A 10,778-nucleotide genomic window follows, 5' to 3' on the forward strand; every position below is an offset into this window, starting at 1 on the left:
CACCATACATCATTTAAACTCACACAGCATGAATGAAGAATCACGATTTTTTTCCTCCTCTAAATTGATCTCAAAATATATTCCCTTATCAAAAAAAATGTATCTTAAAATAAATCAAAACTTGCAAGTATGGTGGTCTTTGCAGGCAGTCCCAGCACTTTGAAAATGTAGAGCTAGAAAGATCAGTATAATTTTGACCGCAGCCCAGTGTACAAAGTGAGTTCCTGGCCAGCCAAGGCTGCAGAGGAAGCGTCTCCCCACCCACTGCCCAGAGATAGAGACCGAGACAGACAAAGACAGAGAGACAGAAACAGAGAGACAGAGAGAGAGAGACAGAGAGACACAGAGAGACAGAGAGAGATACAGAGAGACACAGAAAGAGACACGGAGAGAGACAGAGATAAGACAGGAAGATACACACGGAGAGAGCAAGGCTGAAGGGTGATTCCTGGTGCTGCTGGGAGTTGTCTGGAGGACAGCGGCAGGGCTGAGCGCCCTCCGGCAGAGCAATCATGTCTCACAAACAAATCTACTATTCGGACATATATGTCAAGGACGAGTGCCAGCATGTCATGTTGCCCAAGCACATAGCCAAGCTGGTCCCTAAAACCCATTTGATGTCTGAATCTGAATGACGAAATCTCGGCATTCAGCAGAGTCAGGGAATGGGTCCACTATATGATCCATGAACCAGAACCTCACATCTTACTGTTCCGGCAGCCACTGCCCAAGAAGCCATAGTAATGAACCAGGCGAACCTCCTTCCGGCCTCAAGCTTTCCACAGCTGTCCTCACCCCCTACCATCTTCCTGATCTTGTGATCATGTTGCTTTCTTATTTCTCGCTTTGATCCGTAAAGGGTACACTGTTTGAATGTGCTGGTACCTGCTTTGCTTCTGGAGTTGAACCACCAATGCCACAGCCCTGTCAGATGAGTGTGACCTCAAAGCCCTCCTGTGCCAGCAGGCCATATTTGCCATTTGGCAGAAGCATGTGAAATCTAGATCATGGCTGTTATAGGGATGGTGTGGATTTGTTGTGGTTTTTACTATTGGGTATTGTTTTTATGATGACTTATATGGATTTATGTTTCAATGTATTGAAAACTTTGCATTTTATCTGACAGATCTCTTCCATGTTACAAACCTTGATTAAAGGAAGTTTTTTATTTTTTAAAAAAAAAAAAAAGGTGATTTCTACACTGAATTTCACAGTCTATGAAATTCACTAATATACTCATGTGTGGGCCTCCCCCACCTGAGATTCTTATTGAACTACTTTTTAGAATGATCCAGGCTTTTTGAGTTTCCTGGTGATTGTAACGTGCAGCCAGCATTGATAGCACTGTTCTGTAGAGTACTCAGGCAACTCCTGACTTCTGGAGTTTTTTCTTTTCGAACCTCAAGTTATAAGAACCAGGGTGGGTTGTCCAGCAGGCAGAGTCCTCTCTGTGTCTCTGTTGTCTCTCCTTATTCTTGCAATAGCCATTTGAACTCCTCCAATCAAATTAGAAAACAGTAGGAGATGCATATTGAAATGCCCTACAGCTAGAGCCCTAGTTCAGTGGCAGAGCAGTCAGTCATCTAGCATATAGGAGGCCCTAGGTAGGAATCCTGGAAATGTGAGCTAGGGACTTAACTATAAACAAAAGAAACGATCACTCATAGAGGAGAGAGAGAGAGAGAGAGAGAGAGAGAGAGAGAGAGAGAGAGAGAGAGAGAGAGAGAGAGAGAGAAACAATGAGATGTTTGGAAGGCAAACATTCCTTTGCTGTAACAGAGAGTTTACCCATAACAAAGCCAAAAGATTTGAGAGGCACTCCCTTGCTGACTTCATCTGTGGGCACTATCAGCTTCCAAATGTTGTCATTGAACGTAATACGCACATTTGTTTTTTATTAATCATTTTGACAGTCAAATAAATGCCAACATTTCACCAAGGAGATAGCAAAATTTCAAAACACAGATATAATTGTAATTGATATAATGTCCTATATTTGACCCTGATCTTATTAGCAGAAGATTAAGCCTGATTAATCACTGGGACCCAAACGAGCAATTTTCTATTGTCATTGACCTACACTGAATTATGGAGGAGCAAGAAAGAACCTCTTCCTCTTCCTTTGCCATGACTCACCCCCCAGCCCCCACATATTGGGGTTCTCAGACATACAACACACACACACACACACACGAAAGAAAACAAACCTCAGAGACAACTTAGATGAGTTTATTCAGGTACTCAACAAATATTGTACTGGGAAGCACACGTTAGGAATGTTTGCATTTAAAAATTCAGAGATTCCCTGACTTCAAGTAGCTTAAAATCTGGTGAAAAACGTGTTCTCGTGTTCAGAGTCCTTTTCAAGGTCCTTTGCTCAGACTCAGACCATGAACTCTGACTAGGTTTCTCTAACTCCCTAAGTAGACTGACCCACCTACTCCATGAGGGTAATGATTTAAGCTGGGTCAGTGATCTCACTCTAATGCAGCTCTTCAGGGACAAGCTGACCTCTTTGTCCTGTTTAAAGCCACCTACCTGCTGACCCTCCTGACCCTGCTCACCCTCTTCCTGTACCCTCTGCTTCCTCTTCTCATGTCCTTCTTCCTTTGACCCAAAGTGCATTTCACACACACACACATACACACACACACACACACACACACAGGGATGGGGAGAGAGATGTACACATGACCAGGTCGTCACACAGAGCAATAAAATAGTGGTGCTGCCAGACAATTGAGCTGAACAGTGGAGTAAGAACTTAAGTATAAAAACTCAAGAATAAAAAGGAAAGGCCTAATCCTGGGATAAAACAGCCTATACTGAGGCCAAAAAAAAAAAAAAAAAAAAAAGTGCAACTGCACAAAGAAGTGACAGAGTGGGTGGGGGATACTCATTTAGAGTCTGAATAATAATGACATGTGCCTCGGAATCTTTTTTATAATGCTGTCCTTTTCCTAATAAGATTCAAAAGCAGTTTATGCCATCCAGAAACTTAATGCACATATTTGCTGACTCAGTGAACATCAGGATAATTGCCCTAGTCATTTTCATCACTGCCCTAAATATCAAGTTCTTCACCCACAATCAGTCAACCATTCAATCAAATTCTACATTCAACAAATATCTTTTTTGTGTCTAACCCTTACTCCTGTCATCACCACTCTTGTGAGAATCTTCCTCCTCCTGTGTGTTGCATGAATCACAGGATCTAGAATACCATATGAGACTTAGAAACAAATACCACATCAAGCACCCAGTGTCAGGTGCAACAAGAAACAGGTCCTCCCACAGCCTGAAGAGTGTGATGAGAGATAAGAAATTAATGTTCAAATAAATAAATAAAACCAAGTTCCAACATCATCCTGCAGTACAAAAAAAAAAAAAAAATACTGTGTTATAATCAGTTAATGGCCAAGCTAGAGATAGAAAACTTTACAACTTAATGTAGTTTCATTAGAGAGTTAAGAGATCCTTGTGGTTTAAAATGAACTTTAAAAAGAAGAAAAACAGGGTGAATCCTGGAAATGGACAATTTTCAGTAGATGACTAAGCAGAGGAAGATGGGCTGTTCCTATGGCATGACCCAGGTGAGAAATCAGAGACCAGGAAGGAGCTATTGAAAGGTGAGTAAACCAATTTGACAAAGATCTCATTCTCAGGAGTTATGGGGAGGAGCTGGGACTGCAGAGGAAGGGGTATATACAGTAGATCTTAAGATAAGGCCAAGGAATTTGCATTATAGGCAATGACCACATTGCAGAGTTTGGGATCCTGGAGAAGCCCATTACCACAGTAACTAAAAGCTGTATTCCTCCATGCCTGTACTACTGATAAGGACAGAAAAAATGGTATGTTTTCTTCTATGACTTCAAGGACTCTCTGTCATGCTTTGAGGGAAGGAATGAGGGAAATAATGTTTATAATTCAACTTCCATTAATTGAGGTGGATTTCATAACTTCATAGTGCTTTAGGGAAGAGTTCAAAGAACAAAATATTGGTGAGCTAGAGCATACGGACTGGAAGTTACTCAGAACATCAAAAAATATTAGAAGTAAAAATGAATTTTGACATTGATAACTGAACCAAATATACAAGTATCCACAAAGTGCCTTCTACTTTGCAGTATCCTGTTTTGTTTTGTTCTGTTTTGTTAATATGAGAAGACATCATGGCATCTGGGCAGCACTCTGAAAGCTCAGCAAAAATAAACAGAATCCCCTTGGTGGTCTCCCTGTCATCTGTGATACCAACCACATCTGACCTCATACCATGCTTCAGAAAGGTAGCTCCTGACGAGGTAAGCCCCATCCAGGTGAGAGTGGTATTGGGAACTTGCATTTCTGATACTGATCCACACAGGAGTTAGAAATCTTACCAGGTCCTAGCCTGAAAAAGAGTTCAAACCATTTTAATCATAAATAAATACATACATACATACATACATACATACATACATACATACATACATAAATAAAAGTCAATGTATGACAGCCCCAAGGCAAAGTTCAGCATCAGTGGTCATAGTAATGAGCAAGGAAGGACTCAGTCTCCTCAAGAGCAGTGAGGAGACAGGCAATAGGGACTAGAATTAGGTAATATTTACAGAATTTCTTAGAGACAAAAAAGAAAGCAATTGAACCTTTCCTGACAAGCTTGATTAACCCACAAACAGGACTTCCCCAAGATAACATAAATCCAAACTTCTGTCCAGAACAAAATCTCCCCATTCAGCACTTTCCACTCCAAATAGCCCCCTCCTGGGATTTCCACTGCAGAGAGCAGGAGATCTTAGCTGGAGCTACTGTCAGACTTCTGGGTGTGTCTACTCCTGGACTTGTATTTCCAAATGTAGATCCCATGCACACTTATCATCTCATTAGAGAGCTGCTTCTTGATGACAATCTCATCCTAAAGTGTCTACCATATAAAGCCATGTTTTCCCACTGTATGCACTGATAAACCATGTGCCATCCCTTCCAGGCACTTTTTCCAATGTGTAACAATATGATTACTCGTCAGACACGTAATTCCTGACTCCCACAAGACTGCTGATTCCCTGAGCAGGAGGCTGCACCTGTGAGTCCACTGTATTAACCTCTGACATAAGCATTGACTTTACACGCATATCCAAAAGTGTTAACTTAAGCAATCATCAACAATTCTAATCTATAGATCATTCTATATGAGCATGCTTTTCTATTTTATAGACTCTTTATCAGTGCTGGGTGACTTTAATCCCAACACCCTAGAGACAGAGGCAGGTAGATACCTGAACTCAAGGGCAGCTTTAGCTATCAAATAAACTCCAAGCAAGCCAGGGCTACACAGTAAGACTTGGGAAAAAGAAAAGGAAGGGAGGGAGGGAGGGAGGGAGGGAGGGAGGGAGGGAGGGAGGGAGGGAGGGAGGGAGGGAACTCTTTACCCTTGAAGTGTGGAATTTGTTGCTGGTGAGATGAAGGCTGCAAAAAGACATTAACAACACCAAAACACTGGATACCATAGACATGAAAGGACAGTGGATATGACCAATCCTGGTCCAGAATCCACCCAAACATCTGATTTCTCATTGATAAATCTGATTTCAGAAAAGGGTTTAAAGAAATATATGGCTCTATTTGGAAGCTCTTGATTTTCTTACAATTTTCCCTTCAAAAGAATAAAATCTCTCTTAGATCTTTTATTTCGCCTCCATTGGCTGACATTAAAATACTACTTGGGTAAGGTTTTTCAATTAGAATCCCACCCACAAACAGCTGTCTAGTGAATTCTAAGCATGTTACAGTATCAGAATCCCTCTCCAGCAGCTTCCCAGCTGCCACAAGAGTTTTCCTCACCTCTCACACACAGTGTTTCCCTGTTTGACAAGGAGACAAATGGAACACTGGCAACAAAGATCAGAGTTAGAGAAAATCTTTGATCATGATCAGAAAATGCCGTTGCCATACTCTGCCTTCCTCATACTAACACAGATACAGAAAATAATAACAGCATTAATTATGAGTTATTATAATTATTTTTAAATTATGGTGAGTACTACTTATGTGTCATGAGTACATTGTGCACACATTACAACTATTAGAAAGTAGCCACCCCATTTAACATACCAGGAAACTGAGACACAGTGGATTAATTATATTTAGGATTATGCATTTCCAGTAACATTGAAGTTCTGCATGTTTGTTTGGTTTGACTTTGCTTCTTTTGCTTTTTTGAGACAGGTTTTCTCTGTGTAGTCTCGCTGTGATGAAACTCAATCTGTAGATCAGAGTGGCCTCAAGTTGATATCCACCTGTCTCTGCTTGCCACGTGCTGGGACTAATGGCATGCTCAAAGGTTTTCAGTTTTAAAAGTTAAAACACAAGTATGTATATAATTTCCTATGAATCATCATTCCTCCAAGTGAGTTTTTAAGTTATAACTAAAGTCAAGAAAGAAATGAAACCCCAGGACTTAGGGAGTCTTTTACTGCTCCCTACTGTGAGAACTTACTGAATCAAAGGAAGATTTGATTTCTCCACAAGAAGATCGCCAGCAATCAACAAGAAAAAGGTCAAAGACAAAATTAAAAACAAAACAAACAAAAATGCTTCAAAACATGTAAGACAATGACAATTTCATCATAATGAGTCATTTAAAGTATAAACATATAATGGACATGGGTTTTTTTTAACCTAACAGGTTGATCAAAAAAGTGTAAAAATATGCTGCTTGCTCATGAAAAAAATACATTGTTGCAAACCTAGTGAAGACAATTTTATACAAAGCAGATAGTTGCATGCCATTTGACTAAGCACATGTCATAGAATATGAACATATGCAAGATTACAAAGTGTGTCATGTACACATTTCTTGGGGAATATATATATGATACATGCACATGAGTATGCAGGTACACACATTCATGTGTTTACATACAAATGCCAGAACAAGACATTATGTGCCTTCCTGTTTCAGCTCCTCAGCTTTGAGATAGGGCCTCTCACTAAACCGGAAGCTCTCCCTTTTGCCTAGGCTAGCTTACCAGCAGCGTTTTAGGAGCTTTTGACCTCCTCCCCCCAGCACCATGGTTATAAGCAGGCCAAGCCATGCCCAGCTCTTTATGGTGTTGCTGAGAATTCAAATGTAAGTCCTCATGCTTGCTGAGCAAGCCCTCTTACTTGATGACCTAGATCCTCAGTCCCTATATTGTCATAATACCAAAAGATAAGAAATAACCTGGATAACCACAGTCAGGTGACTAAATCATGCTCCATTATACTAAAGAAGAAGGAGAAGGAAGAGGTGACAGAGGAAGAGGAAGGGAAGAGGAGAAAGAGGAAGAAGAAAAGAAGAGGAGGAGGAAGGAGAGGAGGAGGAGGAGCAGTAGCAGCAACAGCAGCTCAAGCATATCTCTGAGATACACTGTGAAATGGAGAGAGCAAAGAACTGAGCAACACACATATTGTACAACCATTTGCATAGAAAAACACAGACACAGCATAGTTAACAGCACATTTGGTTAGGAGTCTAGAGTTACTGGTTTGTAAGTCAATGGACTGGTTCTTGGGGCAGGAATTAATACAAAATAAAATATCTATAGAAGCACAAACATAAAACTGATAAAAAAAAAAGTGCCCTCAAAGAGGATAAGTAGAAGGAAGATTTTTCCATATATACTCATCAATACAGCTTGAATTCTTAGCAATCCAATGTATTATGCATTTAAAATGTTTAAATTTAATATGTAGAACCCCTTTCTTCAATACTAAGGTCCACAAGCCCATGTTTACTTAGCTACATATAACCGAGCCAACAAGGCAACTGCTTTTAATCTCCAGGGAGAGTGCAATCTCTATTAGAAGTCCAGTTGCAAAATAGTCTCTGAAATTTACAAATTGATACCTTTTGGAAAAAGTTCTCTTTCTCTATAATGCCAGAGAGAGAGAAAGATCTGCAGAAAGGCTACAAAAGGGCATAAGAGGTTACAGGATTCAGAGAGGCCCTACTGAAGGCAAGACCAATGAGCTGGCATGGACTTCCAAGAGCTTTTTGTTCTGTCTTACAAATATCCATGTCTAATCACACTTTTTTTCCAAAGTTACCTTTCAAAACATTTGTATAATTCTTAGAGCAAGTTATTTTTATAAACAGTATTTAGAAAAATTAATACTGTGCTTTTCTTTTTAAAAATGGAATTTGAATAAAATAAGTGAGATTCTTTTAAAAAAAACAGTGAGATTCTTAAGTCTTTTTCTGAATGAAAGATCATGTTTATTCAATGCAGAAGTGGCTTTGTAGCATATACCTGGGGGAGTAAAAGGGATCCCAAAGACAGGAAAATAGAACTGATCTTATTTATTTATTTATTTATTTATTTACAAATAACAAGCAAGGGAAGCTGCAGATAGGAGAAAATTAAAGGCAGGAAAAGGAAAATATTATTGAGAAATGATACAGGGTAGAATTAAGAATTTCCCCAGTCATCTTCACAAAACTAAAGCCAGAGTTTCCAAATTTGGCAAGAGACAAATAATCCCCATACAGTGAAGAGTGATCAGGACTCCTTGCCCCAGCCCCTGCATGCACAGCCACCTGTTCTTTGAGGTTCTCATACTGAGTGCTACTCTGCCTCAAAGACACTTGCTTCCCACCCATGTACATCCCAATGCAGCAGTGACACAAACTTCTTTTACCTCCCCAGTAGCCAGCCAAGATGAGATGATTCAGTTGGTCAAGACTGTTCCCTAAAGAATGAATCAGTAACAAAAGGAAAATAGACATGAAAGGAACAGGACATATTGTACTTTGCACTTAGATCAATACTGGTCCAGGATTCAGAATCTCCATTTTCCTAATGTCCTAAGGTAAGGAAGAACACTCTGCATTTCCTTCTCCTCTTTCCCAATGAGGAACCTCACAGTATGACCCCATACCTGCCTACAAAGACATTTCCACGTAGATGAGCTCACTTCCAAGTGAAGTTACCCTCACCTGAGTCTCTTCAAACGGTCTAGATAAAGAGACCAAGCCTTCTAGGCCACCCAGAATCCCCTGGCCAACAGGAGTAGCTGCCTGAAGGTGCCGCGGAACCTGAGATTATTGGTGATGAGGATAAATGGATGTACAGACATGCCCAAGTAAAGTATAATTTGCCAGGGCCAATACCACACATTATCTGAGGAGATGAAGACTGTAGCATCAATGATCATGGACACAAAGGACAGCGCATAAAGAACCAGGAATGAGATGAGTGACTTCAAGGCTCTGCTGTGAGCCTGGACGTTGGGGTCTTGCAAGCTGTGGGCATTATGCTGCATTCTTAGCGAATGCCTTCTGAGAGAATTGATCAACAGCAAAATTGAGACCAGAAAAAGAGAGCAAGGAATTGACATGGTGACAACTTTCAGAGGCATGAAATAGTTTATTTCCAGCCTTCTGTTCCACTCCTTAAAGGTTGTGTTCCCAGTAAACTTTCTCCTTACGAATGCCTGATATATAGTGTGGTTTCCCCAAAAGAACAGCAGAGTTACAATGAAGGACACCAAGATAGAGCCCAGCAAGAGCCAGGGCACCAACGCTGGCAATCTCCACTTCAGCCACAGGAAGGCAGGATGGGAGAAGTTAGCAATCTTGATACAGAACAGGACGCTGAGCCAGGTGCCAAACCAGAACGTGGATGAGTTCAAGAAGTCCCAGTGAAGACTAATGAGCTGCCGGGCAAGGCTCCCGGAGTACTCAACAAGATGGAGGAAGTAGTAGAAACTGTTCACCAGCCCAACACACTGCTGAAAGAATCGGGAGGTGCCCAAACTGAAGAGGATCATGTCCGAGGGGAGCAGCCTACCGCGCAGTAGCCATTCCCTGCTCAGCATCAGCACAATGAAGCCGTTGGCCAGGATCCCCAGGAAACAGAGCAGAACAAAGATCAACATGAAGAAAACTGATAGTGTTGGTAGCATTTCAGTCCCTCCTCCTGTCACCACTGGTTGCCTTGGTTCCTGGCCTCCTCCCTGCCCCTACCCACAGTCCCTGACACTCCCTTCTGGAGACAGAAGATAAAGGGTTGGGTTCTGCATGTGAGCTAGAACTTCAATGTGAAAGATGCTCAGGCAGTAGATAAAAGGTATGCTTTGGGCTCAGATATGATGCAAATATTTCCTGGGCTCGGGTACCATGGGGCAGCAGCTGCTCATGATTTGCCTTCTCTGATTTTGCCTACATGCTGCCATGCTTGCAATAGCATCAGTGGGGAAGGTATTTTAGTCTTGGTAACTGAGTTCCATCATTCTTATCCCATCATTGCATTATGTGACCACTTGTCTCTTCCTATTAGGTGTCAGTAGGTAGGGTAGGTAGGTAGGTAGGTAGGTAGGTAGGTAGGTAGGTAGGTAGGTAGGTAGGTACATACATAGATGCATAGATATCTGGCACAAGGAGATACCTAGGAAAAATCATGACATTAATGAAGTCTTTCTTATCTGAGTTTCCCTGCCATACATCTACCCCAACTCATGAATAGCCTAAGTTAATACTTAAGTCTACCTCTCTACCCAAATCTCTACACAAATCTCCTATGGCGTCTATGGATTAAGTAATTTATAACCATCTAAACTGCTCTTCTTCCAGTGAAAGAACCTATTTCCTTGTGGCTGCAGGACTGAGTGCCTAGATTTCCTACTGGATATTTGTTGGAACACAAAGAGGTTATCATTAGTATTTGCCATGTAGTCATATTTAAATATGGCCACTGACTTATTTCATTAGACCAGCAGAGGGAGGCATGAGCAAGATA

At 41.1% G+C, this 10,778-nt stretch overlaps 1 protein-coding gene and 1 pseudogene across 1 annotated transcript; one reads left to right on the plus strand and one right to left on the minus strand.

Annotated features, from left to right (window-relative positions):
• Positions 1-512: 512 nt before the first annotated feature.
• LOC110297127 (cyclin-dependent kinases regulatory subunit 1 pseudogene) lies at positions 513-741 on the plus strand (annotated as a pseudogene).
• Positions 742-9,018: 8,277 nt separating this feature from the next.
• Positions 9,019-9,945, minus strand: LOC110295549 (taste receptor type 2 member 41). The gene has a single exon (XM_021164038.2). The coding sequence runs from the start codon at positions 9,943-9,945 to the stop codon at positions 9,019-9,021; it is 927 nt and encodes a 308-aa protein (XP_021019697.1).
• Positions 9,946-10,778: the final 833 nt, after the last annotated feature.

Source organism: Mus caroli, unplaced genomic scaffold (assembly GCF_978045245.1).
Source record: "Mus caroli unplaced genomic scaffold, Mus_caroli_1 scaffold_7, whole genome shotgun sequence".
NCBI classification, from domain to species: Eukaryota; Metazoa; Chordata; class Mammalia; order Rodentia; family Muridae; genus Mus; species Mus caroli.